This window comes from Narcine bancroftii, chromosome 3 (assembly GCF_036971445.1).
Source record: "Narcine bancroftii isolate sNarBan1 chromosome 3, sNarBan1.hap1, whole genome shotgun sequence".
NCBI lineage: Eukaryota > Metazoa > Chordata > Chondrichthyes > Torpediniformes > Narcinidae > Narcine > Narcine bancroftii.
This window is the reverse complement of record NC_091471.1, coordinates 2,027,184-2,049,371: the sequence shown is the minus strand read 5'-3', so window position 1 is coordinate 2,049,371 and position 22,188 is coordinate 2,027,184. Positions and strand designations below refer to the sequence as shown.

Here is a 22,188-nt window from a genome sequence, read left to right as displayed (position 1 = left end):
ATTAAAACAAGAGGACATGAGTTAAGAATTAAGAGGCAGAGGTTTAGAGGTAACATGAGGGGGAACTTCTTTACTCAGAGAGTGGTAGCCGTGTGGAATGAGCTTCCAGGAGAAATAGTGGCGGCGGAGTCAATTGTATTATTTAAGAAAAGGTTGGACAGGTATATGGATGAGAAGAAGATGGAGGGTTATGGGCATTGTGCTGGGAGGTGGGACTAGAGAGGGGTGTTTGGTTCGGTGTGGACTAGAAGGGCCTAATGGCCTGTTTCCATGCTGTAATTGTTATGTTATGTTTTGTTTGGAAAAAGACAGTTGCATGGATTCTTCGATTTAAAAACTATATTTTTATATTGTATCAAGAAAGAATCTGAAGTCTCGAAAAAGCTGTTACTTAATTGGAGATAATTTGTTTTTGTTAGAGAAAGGCTTTTGATAACGAGATATCAAAATGGAAGAAGAATTTGAATATTACAAAAGCAAGTCATGTTTGCAAGAAATGATGTATTGAGAGTAGGAGGAAGATTGAAAAAAAGCAATAATGTGAGAGGAAGTGAAACGTCCAATTATATTAGTTAAGGAATTTTATATTTTGATTTGATTGTTCGACATATAGATGAGAAAACAGGTCATGGTGGTTGTAATCATGTGTTGTCAGAATTACATCAGAAATATTGGATACTTAGTTACTCAGTGCTTCAATATTGATCAAAAGAATTATATCAAATGTGTTAGTTGTCAATGTGTGATTGCTAAATATGGACAATAACAAATGGTGGATTGGCACAAGACAGAGTTTCACCTGAACCCCTATTTTCATTCATGAGAGTTGATTATTTTGGTCCTTTACAAGTAAAACAAGGAAGAAATGTTATTTGACTACAAAACCAATTCATATTGAAGTAGTGTCATCGTTGATACAGACTCTTTTATCAAGGTTCTTCGACGTTTTATCACCAGACGTGGTCAAGTAAAAGAATTGTTCTGAAAATTGATCTAACGTTACAGGAGCTCAATTGGAGTTATGAAAAGCAATTCAAAATTAGAATCAACATCAAAAGGAAATTAGTTAAGAGTTAAGGGGCAAAAGTTGAGAAGAAACATGAGGGGGAACTTCTTCACACAAAGAGTGGTGGCAGTATGGAATAAGGTGGAGAGAGTGCAGAGAAGGTTTACCAGAATGTTACCTGGGTTTAAGCATCTAGAGTATAGGGAGAGATTGGACAGATTAGATCTTTATTCTTTGGAGCGTAGAAGGTTGAGAGGGGATTTGATAGAAGTATTTAAGATTATGAAAGGGATAGACAGAGTGGATGTGGATAGACTATTTCCGTTAAGAGGAGGAAAGATTAAAACAAGAGGACATGAGTTAAGAATTAAGGGGCAGAGGTTTAGAGGTAACATGAGGGGGAAGTTCTTTACTCAGAGAGTAGTAGACGTGTGGAATGAGCTTCCGGGAGAAATAGTGGCGGCGGAGTCAATTGTATTATTTAAGAAAAGGTTGGACAGGTATATGGATGAGAAGAAGATGGAGGGTTATGGGCATTGTGCAGGGAGGTGGGACTAGAGAGGGGTGTTTGGTTCGGTGTGGACTAGAAGGGCCTAATGGCCTATTTCCGTGCTGTAAATTGTTATTTTATGTTATGTTTAGGTTCCGGGAGAAGTAGTGGAGGCAGGATCCATTTTGTCATTTAAGGAAATATTGGATAGTTATATGGATGGGAGGGGAAATGGAGGGTTATGGGCAAGGTGCAGGTTGGTGGGACTAGAGAGGAGTATTTGGTTCAGTGTGGACTAGAAGGGCCAATGTGGAATGTTTCCATGCTATGATTGTTATATGGCCATAGTTGGATATTTAATCCACCCACAGGATCACATTGTGGAGGTGTGTGGGAAAGAATAATTAGATCAATCAAGAAAATTCTTAATTCCATTTTAAATGGTCAAATACTAAATGATGACTATCTTCAGACAGTATTGTGTGAAATTGAAGCTATTTTAAATAGTTGTCCAATAACCAAAATTTCTGTCGATTCATAAGACATTGAGGCACTAACACCAAATCATCTCTTACTTCTTAAATCTAAACCTTTAATGCCTCCGGGTCAATTTCACAAAGAAGATATTTATGTAAGACACAGATGGAGACAAGTGCAGTTTATGCAGATTTATTTTGGAAAAGATGGGTTAAAGAATATTTTTTATTACAAGAAAGACAAAAATGGTCTAAAGCTAAATGCAATTTTGTATGTGGAGACATTGTAATAATCATGGATGATTCTGCACCAAGAAACTTTTGGTTGCTAGGGAAAATCATGGAAACAGTTTTGGACAAGAAAGATTTTGTTTGGCAAGTGTGGATTAAAACCAAGACTGGTTACTTAAATTGACCTATTACTAAAATCTGTCTTTTATTGGAAGCAGAAAGTTTTGATTTTTAATCTTATACTTACCATATTTACTTTTGAATCTGTAAGAGTAATTATATGTTAGTCATTAATGACTATTATAATAATTAGGGGCTGGAGTGTATAGGTTAAAACCTTGTGTTTTTAAAATTTTGTGCCTATCCCATTACAGAAAATTGTTGTTTGTAGTGCTACTATAGTTATTTCATTCTTTGAAGATTCATAACAGAGATACTTTTCTTTGAATTCATCTTATTTCATCTTCATCATCTTATTTTATTTTTATATCTGTTTAGTAGAATATCATTATACAGTTTGCTTTGTTACTCATTATGAAAATCTCTATGCGGTTATGCGAAATGTTTATTCATTATATCAACAAATTAAAGCTACTTATAGCTGTAACTATGAAGTTTGATTTATTAAATTAATAAGATGGTAATTCAGAATATTGACGCTTATGTTTCTGTGAAGATGACATGTTTTGAAATTGAAAAATATTAGAACATGGATCTATAGAGAAATTCATGTTCAACCAGCTGAAACCAGCCCACTTGTACATTAACCAGCCAGTTACTTACTTGACCCCATGGCACAGGGGTTGGTTGCCAAAAGACAGTGTCACGATGGCCAGTTCCCGAACTGCGGCCCGTGGCCCACTCCACAGGCTGACACAGCAAGTAGTTGTCGAGCACAACGATTGGGCAGACAGCACACGGGATGAGAAGCTGCTCCCATAGGCGGCAGGAATAGCAGTCGAATCAGCCAATCACAGCCAGCGGATCATAGGAGGTTCGATTTGGGGACAACCAGTCATCAACCGGCCTCACTCAAGCCACACCCTGGTGGTGACACGACAGGCTGCCTATAAAAGGCAGAGTTACAGCCCCATAAAGTTAGTGTCGATTACATTGGTGTGCGAGTCTTCTTTCTATCTCGAGCTATAACCTGAACTATAACCATAGCGACCCCACTACACCACACACCAATAGTCACAGACTTCCATCCTGAAAAACCACCCTTCTCTACCACCTTCTGTCTCTTTCCAGCCTCCAAAACAATTCTGTATGCAACTTGCTAGCTCAACTTGTATTCCATATGGTCTGATCTTCTAGACAAGCCTATCATGCTGGATCTTGTCAAGTGCCTTGCTGAAGTTCATGCAAACAATGTCTATCCTTTTGCCCTCATTGATCTTTTTCGTCCACTTCTGAAATGTGATTCCCTTCAAGACATCACTACTAGCTTACCTGAGATTCCAAACATCCATCCCTCTTCAAAATAAATACTGCCAAGTAATACTCTTTCAGGTCCTCACCAATTTCCTATAGCTCTATTCATACACAATCTTGTTGATCTTTAAGGTGGACACTACTCTTTTTTTTCTTTAATATTCTTGGAGATAATTAATGCTGAAAAAATTCTCAGATGCTTTGCTCTTTGGCCTAACCATCAACCAGTATAAGACTGAAGTAGTCCCATCAGTCCATGCTGAACACCAACACCATAGAACCAAAAATTACTGTTGACAACACCCAGCTGACAAATGTAAACAGCTTCAAAAACTTGGGGAGCATCATCTTGAGTAATTAGTCTTTGGGAAAAGAAATTGATTCCAGGATCAGCAAGGCCAACTAGGCTCTGGGGAGGCTGCTCACCAGAGTGCTCAATCAACACAATGTCTGCATCTCCACAAAGCTGAAAGTATATAGAGTTGTGATCATCCCTTCTCTCTTATATGGATGGCACATCAAACAAATGGAGAAATTCCACATGTGCACCAACTGTTCCAGCCTTGGCATCCATTGGCAAGACCGTGTCTTTAACCTGGACATCTTGGTTTGCTTGAAGTCCTCCAGCATTGAGTCCCTGATCATCAGAGCCCAGATGTGGTGGGTGGGACACATCATCAGAATGGATGACCATCGTATGCCTCACCAGCTGCTCTATGGTGAACTGAAGACCTCAAAGTTGTCCACGCAAGCACTATAAAGGTGCACTGAAGGAAACCCTACGCTACTGTGGCATCCAGCCAAGAGATCTAGAAGCTGCAGCTGCTGACAGATCCCATTGGCGAGTCCTGTTCTATGAAGCTGTGAAATATAAAGTGTTCACAATCACTACTCTGGAGACAAAGTCTTGGAGAACAGGTTCAGCTTTATTTTGGGTCTGCAGAGCCGGGTGTCTCTTAGTCCCAAGACATACCGGAGGTCCAAGATCATCACTCTTTTGTACAGTCCCACACTCAACGTCACCACACCTCCTTATGGTTCCTTCCAATTGGGACTTCAATACTTTACAGTCTTCCACTTTCTACTCCCATCCCTGCAGATACTGCACAGTCCCTCCCTCATTATACATTGCATGTTATGTTAATCAGGCAGTCTCATCACTGGGGGCGTCTAAGTTAACATTCATGCCTTCATTAAGCAAGCGCAATGGTTACTATTGGATACCCTAGGTCATCTTGCCAGTTTAAACCAGATTCCATTATCCTTGAGGCTTCTGATAAGAAAGGGGCCCACTAACTGGTGGCTAACTATTTTCAAGCTCTAATTTACATATTTTGCATTCCATCGCTCTTCACAGAATGGTGCTAGTTTAATAATCTCCAGCCATTTTTCACAAAGTCTACACCAGTTTAGAGGACAGGCACAGCCAAAAACTGATGGAAAACCATGAATGGCGTCACAAAGCAGCAGCCACGTTTATTACAAAATGGACTTCCACTGCCCCCATTGTGCTAGACTTTGCGCTTCCAGACTGGGACTGCAAAGTTACCTTTGTGTCCATAGATGAACTGCACAACGTTACTTCTTCGAACCAAAGGACGAACCATAATAATAATAATAAAACTTGGAAAATCTCTTTTCATTCTCCTTTCCCTTATTTGCCAGAGTTATGTCCCCTTTTTACCCTTTTTAATTTCCCTCTGAAGTATAATCTTAGTCACTTATTACTATAATTAACAACAAATTGAAGTAATGACATCATGTTTTTCTTACCAGGCAACATCCTTAAAGAAAAGCTTTTTCAGTACAGAGTCATCAGCCCATTTATTGTATCAGAAGGACAGATGAGGAACATGGATCACATACAACAGGTAAAGAATTCCATTGTCCTTAGTTTTAAATGTTGATGAGTGTCTTGGACAGATGTACCATAATCTCTCTCTTATATTTAAGGCAGAGATTAATACAAACAGAAATGGCCCTTCAGATCACATCGGCATTGTTGATTATCAAGTCTCATCGATACTATTGAACTTAGCAGTACAGTCTGGAGCTACCTGGTACCTTGCCAATTCAACTGCCAGTCCAGATAGAAAATAGAACATTTCAGTACTGTGCATGTCTTTTAGCCCACAATGTTGTGCCAACCAATGTAAGCTAATCAAACTAATCCTTCTCTCAGTCAATAACCCTCCATTTTTCTTGCATCCACATTCCTGCTGAAGGGTTTATTTAAATGTCCCTAATTGCATCAGTATCAACCACCATCCCTGCCAATGCCATACATGCACCCACCGCACTCTGTCTTAAAAAAAACCTACCTCTGATTCCACCTCCTCTAAATGTTCCTCTCCTCACCTGAAACGGATATCTTCTGGTATTGGTAATTTAGCATTTATGAAGTTCACCAGGCTTTGGTGTTTGAAAGGTAAATGGTTACCACTCAGGAAGGTTCATGTCAGTTTTCAGAGAGAGATTTGTTGTTTGTTGGACACCCACAACTGATTCCTTGTAACCAGCTACTTTAGTGTCTTGCTGAAGAAACTTGCCCCATCAGGGTTCTCCAGATGATAACCTCTTTCTTTCAGGTCATCACAGAGTTCCTTTTTGTTTCTCTTATTTCAAGTGAAATATTAGGCGGCCAGTCCTCTCCTCTTGCATGAACCACAAGGGCTTGACCAGGCTGAACTAAGCAGTCACAACCCATCTTCCTAGTGGGGTTTTCCACAAGCTTTCCAGCTTGTCCTCTTCCAGACCCAGTGGCTGCTGCTGACTGTCAAACTGCAGAACTGAATTCTCCCTCTCTCAGAGAGAAAGCCTGTTTTACTCTCTCTGCTTGCAAAAACCACATGTCCCTCTTAAAACAGCAAGTTCCTCTCCAGACAGCCTGCAACTCCAATGAGTTCTTTTATCTGTTGCCTTTTTGTAAACAACAATCCATTAATGACATCTCTTGGGCTCTCTCCAAAGCTTTTGCAAAGGCTTTGGGTGCCAGCAGAGCTCCAATATTTTAAATAAGATCTGTTTTAAAGTGTTTGCATGTGACCTACACTAAAAAACATGCCCAATTTATCTCTCAAAAACATCTATATACAATATAAACACAACATAATCTGACACACTATGGGGAAAAAACTGATGGCAGTCCACCTTATCTATGCTTCTCATAATCTTGTATACAGTAAGACCCCTGGTATCTGTCTCCTATGGGAATTGATGGGTTTGGTAGATGCTTGAGACTGCTTGTTGTTTGATTTGGGAATGAACAGTGAGGCAAGCCAATTTTAAACTTCTATATTTTTTACCTAATTATTTTCCATAATATGGCCGGTTGCTTGAGGCTGCTGGTTGCTTGAATTTGGATAATAGGGGGTTTTACTGTACCTCTACTAAGTAACCACTCATTCTCTGTCGCTCTAAAGTCACCCAAGGTCGTTCGACATTTCCTCATAAAGCATGATCTCCAAATCCAGGTAGCATCCTGGTAAATTTTCTCCACATCCTTTCTAAAGCTTCCACATCTTTCCCATAGTGAGACAACCAGATCTGAACACAATATTCCAAATGTGGACTAACCAAAGTTTTATAGAACAGCAACATTATCACAGAGTTCTTGAACTCAATCCCCAACTAACAAAGGCCAAAACAACATACTTCTTTTTAATCACCCTATAAACAGCATGACAACCATGAGGGTTCCATGGGCTTGGACCCCAAGATCCCTCTGTTCCTCTACTCTGCTAAGAATCCTGCTATTGACCACATACTCTTCCTACAATGTTGATCTTCCAAAGTGTTTCACTCACACTTTTCTGGATTGAACTCCATCTGCCACTTCTCCACACCCCCCGCAGTGCAAGCCATCTATATCTCATTGTAACCTATGACAATCTTCTGTACGATCTACAACATTCCAATCTTTGTATCATTCGCAAATTACTAATCCACGCCTTCACTTCTTCATACAAGTCAATTTTCAAAGTCAGAACAAGCAAGGGTCTCGGAACAGATCCCTACACAACACCGCAGGTCACTGGCCTCCAGTCAGAACAAGCAAGGGTCTCGGAACAGATCCCTGCACAACACCGCAAGTCACTGGCCTCCAGTCAGAACAAGCAAGGGTCTCGGAACAGATCCCTGCACCACACCGCAAGTCACTGGCTTCCAGTCAGAACAAGCAAGGGTCTCGGAACAGATCCCTGCACAACACCGCAAGTCACTGGCCTCCAGTCAGAACAAGCAAGGGTCTCGGAACAGATCCCTACACAACACCGCAGGTCACTGGCCTCCAGTCAGAACAAGCAAGGGTCTCGGAACAGATCCCTGCACAACACCGCAAGTCACTGGCTTCCAGTCAAAACAAGCAAGGGTCTCGGAACAGATCCCTGCACAACACCGCAAGTCACTGGCCTCCAGTCAAAACAAGCAAGGGTCTCAGAACAGATCCCTGCACAACACCGCAAGTCACTGGCCTCCAGTCAAAACAAGCAAGGGTCTCAGAACAGATCCCTGCACAACACCACAAGTCACTGGCCTCCAGTCAAAACAAGCAAGGGTCTCAGAACAGATCCCTGCACAACACCGCAAGTCACTGGCCTCCAGTCAAAACAAGCAAGGGTCTCAGAACAGATCCCTGCGCAACACCGCAAGTCACTGGCCTCTAGTCAGAATACGCTCCTTCCATTATAGCACATAGAACACTACAGCAAGTACAAGTGCTTCGGCTCTTGATGTTGTGCTGGCCCATATATTCCTTAAAAAAAATTCTAAACCCTCCCTACCCTGTAACTCTCTTCCATTCATGTGCCCCTAACGTTTCAGCCTCTACCATGGCAAGGCATGTGTGTTTAAAAAAAAAAAAAGCCTGAAGTCTTCCCTAAACTTCCCTCCCTTCACTTTATACATATGTCCTTTGGTGTTTGCTCCTCCTGCCCTGGGAAAAAGGTGCTGGCTGCCCACCCTATCTACTCCTTTCATAATCTTGTCGACCTGTATTAAGTCTCTCATTCTTCTGTGGTCCAAAGAAAAAATTCCCAGCTCTACTAACCTTGCCTCACAAGACTTATTTTCCAATCCTGGCAACCTCTTGGTAAATCTCCTCTGCCCCCTCGCTATAGTTTTTATTTCCTTTCTATAATGAAGTGACCAGAAATTAAGTGCAATCTCACCAGAGATTTGTGGAGTTGCAACATGACCTCTCGACTCTTGAGTTCAATCACCCTATTAATGAATTCCAACATGCCATAGTCCTTCTTAACTATCCTATCAACCTGCAGAGCAACCTTGAAAGATGTGTGTATTTGGACCCCAAGTCCCTCTGTTCATCCACACTCCTAAGTAACCAGTGATTTTTCAAATGTCATTAGAGACAGGTAGAGTGCCGGAGGATTGGCGTGTTATGCATGTGGTTCCTTTGTTTAAAAAGGGGTCGAGGAGCAAGCCTAGCAATTATCAGCCTGTAAGTTTGTGACGTCTGTGGTAGGTAAATTGATGGAAAGCATTCTTAGAGATAGTATATGGAGGGACAGGGTCTGATCAGGGACACTCAACACAGATTTGACCAATCTTGTTGAACTTTTTGAAGGGGTGACTAGGAATGTTGATGAGGGTAGAGCAGTGGATGTTGTATATATGGACTTCAGTAAGGCCTTTGATACGGTTCCGCATGGGAGGTTAGTTAGGAAGGCTAAGTCCTTGAGTATTAATTTGGAGATAGTCAAATGGATTCAACAGTGGCTGGAAGGAAGGTGCCAGAGAGTAGTAGTAGATAATTTTTTGTCAGGATGGAGGCCGGTGACAGCGGTGTACCTCAGGGCTCAGTATTGGGACCATTGCTATTTGTCATATATATTAATGATCTGGAGGATGGGGTGGTAAATTAGATTAGTAAATATGCAGATGATACTAAAATAGGGGGAATTGTGGATGACGAAGAGGGTTTTCAAAGATTGCAGAGGGCTTTAAACTGCTTAGAGGAGTGGGCAGAAAGATGCCAGATGGAGTTTAATGCTGATAAGTGTGAGGTGGTTCATTTTGGAAAGAATAATCAAAGCAGGGCATATGTGGTAAATGGGAGGGTGTTGAAGAATGCAGTGGAGCAGAAAGATCTAGGAATAACAGTGCATTGTTCCCTGAAGGTAGGAGCGCATGTGGATAGGGGATGAAGAAGGCCTTTAGAATGTTTGCCTATGTAAATCAGTGCATAGAATATAGGAGTTGGGAAGTAATAATGAAACTGTACAAGGCATTGGTGAGGCCAAATTTAGAGTACGATGTGCAGTTCTGGTCACCAATTTATAGGAAGGATATTAACAAGACAGAGAGGGTGCAGAGAAGATTTACAAAAATGTTGCCTGGGTTTCAGTATCTGGAATATAAGGAGAGATTGAGCAAATTAGGTCTTTATTCCTTGGAACGTAGAAGGCTGAGAGCAGATTTGATAGAAGTGTTTAAGATAATGAGAGGGATAGATAGAGTTGATGTGGAAAGGCTTTTCCCATTGAGAGTAGGAGAGATGGATACAAGAGGTCATGGGTTGAGAGTTGACGGGCAAAGGTTTGGAGTAACATGAGGGGGAACTTCTTTACTCAGAGAGTGGATACTGTATGGAATGGGCTTCCGGGAAAGGTGGTGGAGGCAGGGTCAATTTTATCATTTAAGAAAGAGTTGGATAAGTATATGGATGGGTGTGGAGGGATATGGGCAGGGTGCTGTTAAGTGGGATTAGAGGAAGGTACTTGGATCAGTGCAGTCTAGAAGGGTCAAATTCGCCTGTTTCCATGCTGTAATTGTTATATGGTTATATTATCTCTATACTCAGCCTTCTGGTTTGTCCTTTCAAAATGCATCACCTCACAACAGCCTCATTAGCCCACATTATAACAGGAAACATACTAGTGTGGGTAGAGAATTGCTGATTGGCAAGAAGCATAGTTAAAATTGAGGTATTCATTAAGGATCTTCCCCAACTCCTCTGCCTCCAGGCATATGTTGCTTCCTTTATCCATAAGTGGCCCAATTTTCACTCTCGTCTTCTTTCTGTTCTTCATGTATGCATTGAACACCTTTGTGTTTTCCTTAGTCTTACTTGCTAAAGCGATCTCATGCCCCCTTCTAGCTCTCCTAAGCCTTTTTTCAAATTCGTTTCTGGCTACTTTATAATTGCTGTTTTTTGCTTCCTAAATCTAATGTATGCTTCCTCCTTCTAACTTGCTGCCTCACTTTTCCTACCATCATTTTCCTGTCTCAGTAGGAGAAACCTATCCTGAACCTGGCATAAGTGGTCCCAAAACATCCTCCACATTTCTACTGTGGTTCTCCTGAGAACATCTGTTCCCAATTCCCATTGCAATTAGCCCTTCCCCAATTAAACACTTTACCATTTTGTCTGCTTTTATCCTTGTCAATAGGCATGCGAAAGCACAGGAATTTGTGGTCACTAATTATTACCCAAAAAAATTATACCTCTCTTATCTGACACTTTGTGGTTCTGCATTTCCGACATGTTTGAATCAGCTGTCATTAGTACAAACTCCTTACAGATTGTTCAATATCTTTTTAAGTCAGTTCCTTGTTGGATTCCCTCAACATTTTTAAAAGATTTACATGGAAGTATTAGGAAGTTTTTATGGAATGGACAGATGGCAAGAGTGTCTTTGGAAAACTTGACTTGAAAGTTTGAAATTGGAGGTTTGCAACTTCCCCATTTTAAGAATTATTATAAGGCAGCTCAATTGAAATTTATTAATGTGATGTTTGATGTAAATAAAACTCCAGCTTGGGTGAAAATAGAATTGAATAAAATAGGAGAAAATAGTATGCAGGACTTTATTTATAAATGGAATTCAAAATTGTTAATAGGAAGTAGAAATACACCTGTTTTGAAACATTTGATTGAATTATGGAGTAAAATAGATTATGAAATAGTTGGAAAAGGTCTGATTTCTAAAAAAATACCTTTATATCAAAATAGACTTCTTTCTTTTTCTATGGATAATCAATTTTTGAAGATTTGGAGTAGAATGGTGATTAAGAAAATAGAAGATTGTTTTGAATCTGGCAGATTTATTACTTTTGAATGAAAGAAGAATAAATTTAATGTCCCAAATACAGGTACACAATCCTTTATCCCGACATCTAAAATCTGGAAAGCTCCAAAAATCAGCATTTTTTTTCCTGGTGTTCGTACAGTGGAGAGAGATAGAGACGGCAGCACGACTTGGGTGGGTGGGAGGAGGAGCGAGTGACGACGGCACGACTCGGGTGGGCAAGGGGGGAGAGAAACGGCACCGTGACTTGGGTGGGCGGGGGGAAAGAGGCGGCAGCGTGACTCGGGTGGGCGGGGAGGAAAGAGTCAGCAGCGCGACTTGGGTGGGCCTTGGGGTGGAGAGAGACGGCTGCACCACTCGGGTGGGTGAGGGGGGAGAGAGATGGCAGCGTGACTCGGGTGGGTTGGGGAGGAGAGAGAGTGACAGCAGTGTGACTCGGGTGGGTGGGGGAGAGAGACGGCAGTGCAACTTGGGTGGGTGAGGGAGAGAGAGACGCCAGCGTGACTGGAATGGGGTGGATATGGCAGTACAATTAGGGTGGGCTTAAATCTGGACCAGCTGGCTTTTGTTCAGAAATCCGGAAAAATCCGAAATTCAGAAGACACTGTCCCCCAAGGGTTCCAGATAAAAGATTGTGTACCAGTAATACTTTTTTTCTGTTATCAGGTTGAGGCTTTTTTGGATGATAAATTAGGTCCAAATATGATGCTCCCTGGACAGAATGAATTAGAATTATTGATATGTCAGGGCAGTTTGAATAAGTCTATTTCAGTGATGTACAAATTATTTCAAAAAGAAGCTCCTAACTTAGGAATTCATCAATCAATATTAAGATGGGATTATGGCAGCGCACATCCTCATGGCGAACTGACCCCGCTGGTATCGCCACCTGGCAGGACAGCCATGGGGAAATGGTGTCGTCAGAGGTTTCTCTCTGACTCCAGCCTCCCTTCCAGCGCCCACCCTGGGCAGCGATCATGACGTCACAACGTACCAGGTAACTGAGCTCCTGCTGCCCTTCAAGGGGGCGGCACTGAATGCGAATAAATACAGTCATTAACGACCCCTCAATGTGGAAGCTGTGTTTCTTCCACTGCTCACACCACCACAGGATGTTTTAAATAGATGAAAATGATTTTATGCTATTATGAAAATAAAATATGACAAAAATTATTAATATTGGGTATAGATTGGTTCAATATAATTTTTGCATCAAGTATACTTAATTCCTCAAAAATTTTAAAAATGGAATCCAATATTATCAGATTTATGCTTTAGATGTGGTCGGGAAGTTGGTTCAATTTTGCACTCTACATGGAAGTGTTCAGGGGTAAAACCCTTTTAGTTAGAGATAGGAAATCTTTTGGAGAAATTATTAAGGGTTAAACTCCAACAGGATCTGATGCTATTTTTGTTGGGTTGTGGCTGCCACACCGATGGTCGTTAATGACTGTATTTATTCACATTCAGCATGCCCCTTTAAGGGCAGCATTGTGACATCATAATCGCTGCCCAGGGTGGGCGTTGGAGTCAGAGAGAAACCCCTGACGATGCCATTTCCACATGGGTGCCCCGCCATGTGGCAATACAAGCGGGGCCGGTTTGCCATGAGGATGTGCGCCGTCACACAACAACCCCTCCCCCCCCCCCAGAATCGGCTACTTATCCTGTTGCTTTGGTGGCCGGACCCGGCGCTTAGGTGCGGCCATCTGCACTGGCTGTGATAAGTCTAAATGAGCAGCTTTTAAATGGTCCACAGTAAACAGTTCTTCCCTGCCCCCCACATCTAAAGTAAAAGTCCCACCCGATCACCAGAGAACCTTTTATGGCCCTTCATATGATCGCTGCAGCGGGGCCCTCTGTGGTCCTCTCCGGACGAACACAAATTGTGCCACATCCAGATTTTTCGGTTGATGCGATGGGGGTGGCGGGGTTAGGTTGCCCAGTTGTTTACGGAGGTCTGCGAGATGCTCACCTTTGTTGTGCATCGCATCGACCTCCGGGCCAAAGAATTCACCTGGCAGGGATAGTGTCGCGCTATAAACCATTTCTGTTGACGAAGCTTGCAGGTTCTCCTTGGGTGCTGTTCAAATCCCAAGGAGAACCCAGAGCAACTCGTCCATCCAGTCGGGGCCGGAAAGTCTTGCTATTAGAGCGGACTTTAGGTGTCGGTGGAACCTCTCTACCAACCCATTAGACTGTGGGTGGTAGGCCATGGTGTGGTGCAATGTTACCCCTAAAAGCCTTGCCAACTGCGACCATAATGTGGAGGTAAATTGGGCACCTCTGTCACTTGTGATGTGCGCCGGCACGCCAAAATGAGCGATCCACTGGCTGACCAGGGCTCTAGCACATGTCTCCACTGACACCTCATGGACCGGTGATGGCTTTCGGCCACCTGGTTGCTCTGTCCACTATGGTAAACAGGTATCGCGACTCCCTGGACACCGGCAAGGGACCCACGACATCCACGTGGATATGCTGGAACCGCCGCATGGCCGAGTCGAAATGTTGAACAGGGGCCTGCGTGTGTCTGTGGACTTTAGATGTCTGGCACCTGATGTAGTTGCGGGTTAGCGCTGCCACCTCCTCCTTGAGGCCATGCCAGATGAATCGCTGCACCACCATACGCATGGTAGTTTTTACTGAGGGGTGGGTGAAATTGTGGATAGAGCTGATGTCCCTTGCCCTCCACTCCTGTGGGACTACCAGGCACGGTGAGCTGGTGGAGGTGTCGCAGAGCAGTGGCTGGGCGGAGTCAGGTAGCTGGATATCCTCGAGCTGGAGACCTGAGATGGCGGTCCGGAGAGCTTGAGTTTCAGTGTCGTGCTGCTGGGCCTGTGTTAGTTGCACGTAGTTGAGGCCAGGAGCTAGCGTTGTGATAGCCAGACGGGAGAGCACATCTACGACCACATTGTCCTTGCCTGCCCTGTGCCAGATGTCTGTTGTGAATTCGGATACGTAGGACAGATGGCGCTGTTGCTTGGCTGACCACGGGTTCTTGGCCATAGCCAGTGCTTGGGTGAGGGGCTTGTGATCGGTAAAAACGGTGAAAGTTCTGCCCTCCAAGAAGTATCGGAAGTGACTGATGGCCAGGTACAGAGCCAGGAGCTCCCGGTCTAACACACTGTATTTAAGCTCTGGCGGCCGCAACTGCTTACTGAAAAAGGCCAGCGGGCATCACTGTCCATCCAGCCACTGTTCCAGTACTCCCCCGACCGCCGTGGTAGAAGCGTTGACTGAGAGCGCCGTGTGCGCTTCCGGGAGCAGGTGCACCAATAAAGTTGCCTCTGCGGGGGCCTGTTTCATTGCAGTGAAGGCCTTGACCGCCTCCTCCGACCAGGCCAGGGTCTTCTCTTTCATCACGATCAGCACCAAAAGAGGGTGCATGATGCGGGCGGTGTTGGGGATGAATCTCTGGTAAAAATTAACTTCCCACGAATTCCTGCAGGCCCTTGAGAGAGGATGGTTTGGGAAAACGCTGGATGGCTGCCACTTTCTCCGGTGCCGGAGCTGCCCCATATGCTGAGATGTTGTGCCCCAGAAACTGCAATGTCTGTTTTCCAAACTGGCATTTGGCCTTGTTGACCATGAGGCCGAATTCTGCCAGCCGGGCGAACAGGGTACGGCAATGGGCCTTGTGCTCTTCGCGCCTGTGGCTTGCTCCCAGGATGTCATCTAGGTAGATAAAGAGGAAGTCCAAATCCCTACCCACTGCATCCATGAGGCCGCGAAGTCCTGGATATGGGGAACCGGGTACCTGTCTGGAGTCATGGCGTCGTTTAGCCATCTGTCGTCTCCACAGGGCCTCCAACCCCCTGATGACTTCTGACCGCCAAACGATGCCCTGGAGCCTGGAGAATTCCTCTTTTGCCTGTTTTAGCTTCTCTGGTGCCAGCCGCCTAGCTCTGGCATGCAGCGGGGGGGCCTTTCATGGAGATGTGATGGAAAACATGGCAGGGGGAGGCGACGTCGAAGCGTGGGTCCAGGATGGCAGAGAATTTACTGAGGATCTCGGCGAACTCGTCTGTGGCTACTGTGGCGATTTTTGGGTCTGTCATCGTCTGCCGTGCCCAGGCGCACTGAGCGAAAGGAGTGGGCGTTGAGCAGCCTCCTGCCCCTCACGTCCACCAGCAGACCATGAACCCTTGGGAAGTCAGCCCCTAACAGTCCGGTGCCCACCGAGGCCAGGACGAACCTCTAAGTGAGCTTTTCATCCCCGATCTGTATCTGTGCCCTACGGGTGCCAAAGGTCTTGATAGCAGAACCATTGGCAGTCTGCAGGGTTGGACCGGGGGTCTGGGTGCGAGTTTCCAGCACTGTAGGGGGGAGGGCACTCAGCTCGGCCCCTGTGTCCACCAGGAACCGGCGGCCTGTGGACGTCAATGATATAAAGGAGGATGTTCACGTGGCCATCTGTTGCAGCCATCAACAGCAGTTGGCCTGACCGTTTCCCTAGAAGTCGTAGGGCTGGCTGGAAGTCGCAGGGCTGGCGGCACTTGCGGGCTTTCACTCCCCAGTGCTGGTGATAAAGGCACCATGTTGACTGGGTTCCATCCTGCGGATGGCGGGGCCCTGGCTTTGAAACCTGGCTGAGGGCTGATTTGTTCTCCTGTTTTACGTGCCAGAGGGCGTCTGCCCGGGCTGCAGACTTGCGGGGGTCAGAAAAGTTCTCTTCGGACAGATGGAGCCGGATATCTTCTGGCGTCTGTTCAAGGAATATCTGGTGGAAGAGGAAACACGGTTTATAATCCTCCGCCAGGGCCAGCATTTCGTCCTTGAGGGCTGAGGGGCTGCGATCCTGTCGTGCCAGTTGTGAAGTAGACAAAGACGATGCAGTCAAACAATATCCATGGCTTTTATAAGCAGAAACTAATGGTACAATAATGAAAGACAATGGGTGCACACACAAGGGTGTTATACCCAAGGGGAGTGTCTTTAACGGTAGAGATAATGCATAGCCAATGTTAGTACAGCAAGGCTCGCCAGAGGGGAGACAGGCAGCTTAGCAGAGATTCACTACAGATCCCCCAACCCATCCAGGTGTGAGAGCCTGGAAGCATGCTGCTGGGGAGTGAGGCCAAATTTTCTCAGGAGTAGATTTTTGAGGGTAGTATACTTGCCCACTGCTGGTGGCCGGTGAATGATGTCATCCACCCTCAATGCCATGACCTGGTCCAGTGCACACACGACGTGGTAAAATAGCCTCAAGGGCTATTTGGGGGCCCATAGACTCACACCGACTTAGTAGACTCACCCTCCATAGCATTCTCCAGTTCTGCGGCTGTGATTCTATCCCTAAATAGTAATGCTGCTCTCCTCCCCCCCCCACCCCTTTTTTTCCTCCCATCCTATCCCTTTAAAACATCTAAACCCGGATACCTGTATCAGCCAATCCTGTCAGTGAAGTCTCTGATCCATGCTCTAAGTTCATCACCTTTATTCCTAATACTGCTTAAATTAAAATAGACACATTTCAAACTTTCTAACTGACTACATTTATACTTCCTCACAAACCCAAAGCATATAGCATCATCTTTTCCACCTTCTGCCTTACTTACCACACACATTTCTGGTTCCTACCCCCCTGCCAAACTAGTTTAAACTCTCTCTACCATCTCTAGCAAACCTGTCTGCTAGGATACTGGTCTCTCTCCATTTCAGGTCAGTCCTTCCCTTGAAGAGATGTCAATAATTCACAAATCTGAACCCCTGACCCCTGCACCAACTCTTCAGCCATGTACCACAGTCATCTGCCACAACTTCCTGCTCTTTGTGACCCAAAATCCCCATATGGTTTTGAAGGGTGGGAGGAAACCAAAGCATTTGGAGAAAACCCATGCAAACTCCTTTCAGACAGAGATGGATTCAAATGGGTCATTGGCGCTGTAATAGTGTTCTGCTAACCACCTCGAGCAAATATTTAATTATAGGAATCAATGTCTAAATTTCTTCATGGAATGAGAGAGGGAAGCACAATACACGTCCTGTCTTGGTGCCGTATAAAGGCCATTAAGGCAGTCATATTAATGGACATCTAATTTTCCTGAGCAGATCAACTACACAGATGAAATTGAAGTTTGGGTAGAAATAGAAGAACATCATTTAACTCTGGACCTCAGAAGAAATCCGTGAGTAAAACAGGTTTCTGGCCAAAAGCTTATTTTTGTTTTTCATCATGAACACAGAAGATTACAGCATGATATTGTGCCGACCTCTGGAAATCTACTCGACGTGGCTCTTTCCACTTAGATTAGGAGAGATAAATATAAGAGGACATGGCTTTAGCATGAAAGGGGAAAGGTTTAGGTGAACTTCTTCACTCGGAGAGTGGTGGGAGTGTGGAACGAGCTGCCATCTGATGTGGTAAATGTGGGTTTATTCTTAAGTTTTAAGAATAAATTGGATAGATATATGCATGGGAGAGGTCTGGAGGGTTATGGAATGTGAGCAGGTCAGTGGGACTAGTGGAGTGAGGTTTTGGCGCAGACTAGAAGGGCCAAATGACCTGTTTTTTTCTATGGTTCTAACTCAAATTGGATTGTCTGAGTTAAAGTTTATCTACCATTCTTTGGCCCACTTTCCTAGTTGATCTCGATCTGTTGTAATCTTGGACAAAGTCCATTTTCCTACCAATTCTTGTGTCATCTGAAAACTTAGTAATAATACCAACCATGATCTCTGCAGTTACTGTGACGTTATTACCAGCAACTTGGGGTCGAATCTGTTGCTGTCAGTAGGCAGTTCTCCCTGTGGATGGTCTGGTTTCCTCCCACCTTCCAAAACGTATGGGGTTGTCAGTTAATTTGAATGTAATTGGGTGGCACAGGATTAAATGGCCTTTACCATGCTGTAAATTCAATTTAAAATTTAAATTTAGTTAGTATCGATAATGAACAACAGCATTGATTCTTGTGTCACACAACAGTTCACAAGCCTCCAATTTGAAAAACAATCTGGACCCACTGCAATTCACCTACCATCACAATTACTCCAAATCAGACATAATATCACTGGCTCTCCACTCAGCTCTAGATCACATAGTCAATAGAACTCATCGATTACAGCTCAGCCGTCAACACCATTATTCCCTTCATGCTCAGGATTCAAAATTCCTTTATTATCATGAAATAGTGCAATATTACATTAAATATCCTTTAGTCTGCAGATCTGCAGATATGGTTCGACCTAAAAGGGGAGGCAGGCCTCTTCAGCCCGGTTAAGCAACCTGCATAGGAGAAGGTCACTCCGATATAAAACCTGCGACCCAAGGACCTTGCTGCCACGTCCCAGCTTGCTTGACCACGGCACACGAACCATAGGTGTAAAGGGTGGGGCCAGTACTGCGCACACTGCACTCCACCTAAAAGCTCCTTTGCGCAGGCCCGAGGACAGGTCCACGTCCTCCCCCTCAAAAGATGCACACAAACTCAAGCTAGCATGTTGGAACATCAGAACCATGCTAGACAAGGCTGACAGCCACTGACCTGAACATCGGTCTGCCCTCATCGCACATGAACTCCTCAGACTTGACATCGACATACCCGCTCTCAGCGAAGTCCGCCTTGCAGCTGTAGGCAGCCTCCAAGAACACGGCGCGGGCTTCACACTCTACTGGTCTGGCAAGCCTCAGGCTGAACGACGCCTATCTGGTGTTGGCTTCACGGTCAAGAACTCCATTGCCTCCAAACTCAAAAACCTCCTGACAGGCCACTCTGACCGGATCATATCCATGCGACTCACCCTTCAAAACAAGCGACACATCACTCTCATCAGTGTCTATGTTCCAACCCTTCAGGCGGAACCAGCAGAAAAGGACAAGTTCTACACTGATCTGTGCAACCTCATCCGACGCATCCCTACAGCCGACAAGGTTGTCATCCTTGGCGACTTCAATGCTCGTGTCGGCAAAGACTCAGAATCCTGGCCAGGAATCCTGGGCAAGCATGGTGTCGGCAAGTGCAATGACAATGGGCGCCTCCTGTTGGAACTCTGCGCAGAACAGCAGCTTGTCATTACTAACACCCTTTTCCAGCAGAGAGGCAGCCTGAAGACTACCTGAATGCATCCCTGATCCAAACACTGGCACCTCCTGACTACATTCTGGTGCGAGGAAGAGACAAACGAGATGTGCTCCAGCACGGAATACCACACTGACCTCCGACTTGTTCGCTGCAAGCTCAACCTTCACTTGCGAGCTACTACACGCAATGCCTTGCATTGCCAGGTACTGGTGCAGCTCTTCACTCATGAGGTCCTGTTGCTGCCGCCGCCGGAGGCCCGAGGTCCTGTTGCTGCCGCCGCCAGAGGCCCGAGGTCCTGTTGCTGCCGCCGCCGGAGGCCCGAGGTCCTGTTGCTGCCGCCGCCGGAGGCCCGAGGTCCTGTTGCTCTATTAAATCTTCCCTCATTCTTCCATACTCCAGGGACAAAGTCCCAACCTGGGACAGGTTTAAGTCTGGAGATTCAGATCAGTGCAGCAGGAGCAGGTAGGACCTGCGGAAAGCTATCTTCCAGACGAAGTGGAGATTCTGGAAGAAAATGGAAACAACAAGGGACATCCAACAGCTGTGGTAGGACCTGAATGTAACAAAACCAAATCCGGTAAAGTAGATGACTGCAAAGTTTCTCTCCCAGAGGAACTCAATGCCTTCTACATCCTATATGACGACAGTAACAGCGAAGAACCTCCCCACTGCACCCCCACATTCCCTGAATATTCCACCTGAGGACGATGTGCGTACTTCCTTCAGGAGAGTGAATCTGAGGAAAGCATCCAGCCCAGATGGTGTACCTGGCCGAGTACTAAAGATCTGTGCTGATCAACTTACCAAGGCATCTTCAATATCTCACTCCAGCAGGACGTGGTACCTATCTGTTTCAAACAGGCATCAATCATACTGGGGCACAAGAAGAGTGTAGTAACCTGCCTTAAAGAGTATTGACCAGTACCACTTACATCAACAGTGAAGAAGTGTTTGGAAAGGCTGGTCTTAAAACATATCAGCTCCTCTTTGGTCGATGACATGGATAATTGGAGGTTTTCGAGTTTGGAGGCAATGGAGCTCTTGACCATGAAGCCAACACCAGTTAGGCGTCGTTCAGCCTGAGGCATGCCAGACCAGTAGAGTGTGTAGCCCGCGCCATGTTCTTGGAGGCTGCCTACATCTGCAAGGCGGACTTCGCTGAGAGAGATTTTGAGAACAAAATCAGTGCAATAAAAAGCCATTTTACCGTCTCTTTGGCAAAAGAGGACCAGTTTTGGGATTGAAGATATAGTAACCAGAAAAGGTATTGTGTGTTACTCCTGGAAAAAGTGGAACACAGGATAAGTGGGTTTTGGAAAAAAGGAAGACGACTTTGCTGTCACTTTGGAAAAGAGGACAGAATTCTACTGGATCACTTTTTCTATGGGAACTTCATTTAATCCTTGTCTGGGTTTGTGAAATCATCATGGAAGAAAATAGCCACTTTGCTGTCTCTTTGGATAGAGGCCAGATTCTTTGTGTGAAACATAGATTCCAAACTCTCCATGCAAGAGAGAGAATATGGTTCATATGAAGAAACATTGCTTTGAAAACAACTTTACAAAAGAATTTGTGAGTTTTAAAGAGATTTGATGACTTGATGTTTCAAAATTCTTCATTATTGTTTTTGAGCAGCAATTTAAAGAAATCTGATGCCTCACATTTACTCCAAAATAGCTTTTGAACAACAGTAAAGACTTGAGTTTCAACACAAAAGCTTTCTGAAACTGAACTTTAAAATCATCTCTCAAATCACACTTAAACTGTAATAATTTGGGTTATATTTGCGCATAGTGGGATGAAGTTAGATTGAAGTAAAAAGTGTTACGTTATTAATAAATTAGTAATAAAAAATTACTGTTTTAAACAACATTGTCTTTGTCCCTTTACCATTGCTGCTGATGTAGTTCTTATTGTATCTACAAGTATTTTGATAGTTGGGCACTCATTTAGGATAGTTAATATGCCTTTGTGTTTGGTAGGTCATGTTTAACAAATCTCGTATAGTTTTCCAAGGAGGTTACCAGGGAATTTGACTAAGAAAAGGCTGTGGATGTTGTATTGTGGACTTTAGTACGGCTTTTGACAAGGTCCTACATGGGAGGTTAGTCAGAAAGGTTTACTCATTCTGTATTCATAGTGAGGTAGTAAGCTGGTTTTGAAATTGGCTTTACAGGAGAAGCCAGATGGTGGATGATTGCTTCGCAGACTGGAGGCCTATGATTAGTGGTGTCCCTCAGAGGTTCAGTGCTGGGACCATCGTTGTTTGTCATCTATAATCAATTATCTGGAAGAATTGGATCAGCAAGTGTGCAGATGACCCAGGGATTGGAGGTGTAGTGGACAGCAAGAAAAACTTTTGAAGCTTGCAGAGATCTGGACCAGCTGGAAAAATGGGTGAAAAATGTCAGATGGAATTTAATGCAGACAAGGGTGAGGTTTTGCATTTCAGATGATAATAAACTTGCACCTCATGCAA

General features: G+C 44.4%; 1 protein-coding gene across 1 annotated transcript in view; it reads left to right on the top strand.

The window, feature by feature from the left end:
• Window positions 1-22,188, top strand: part of LOC138756926 (disintegrin and metalloproteinase domain-containing protein 19-like) — a 271,202-nt gene that overhangs the window by 10,351 nt on the left and 238,663 nt on the right. Inside the window, exons 2-3 of the mRNA XM_069923354.1 lie at window positions 5,414-5,508; window positions 17,740-17,816. Coding sequence (XP_069779455.1) covers window positions 5,414-5,508; window positions 17,740-17,816 — 172 coding nt within the window. The remainder of the gene's footprint in view (window positions 1-5,413; window positions 5,509-17,739; window positions 17,817-22,188) is intronic.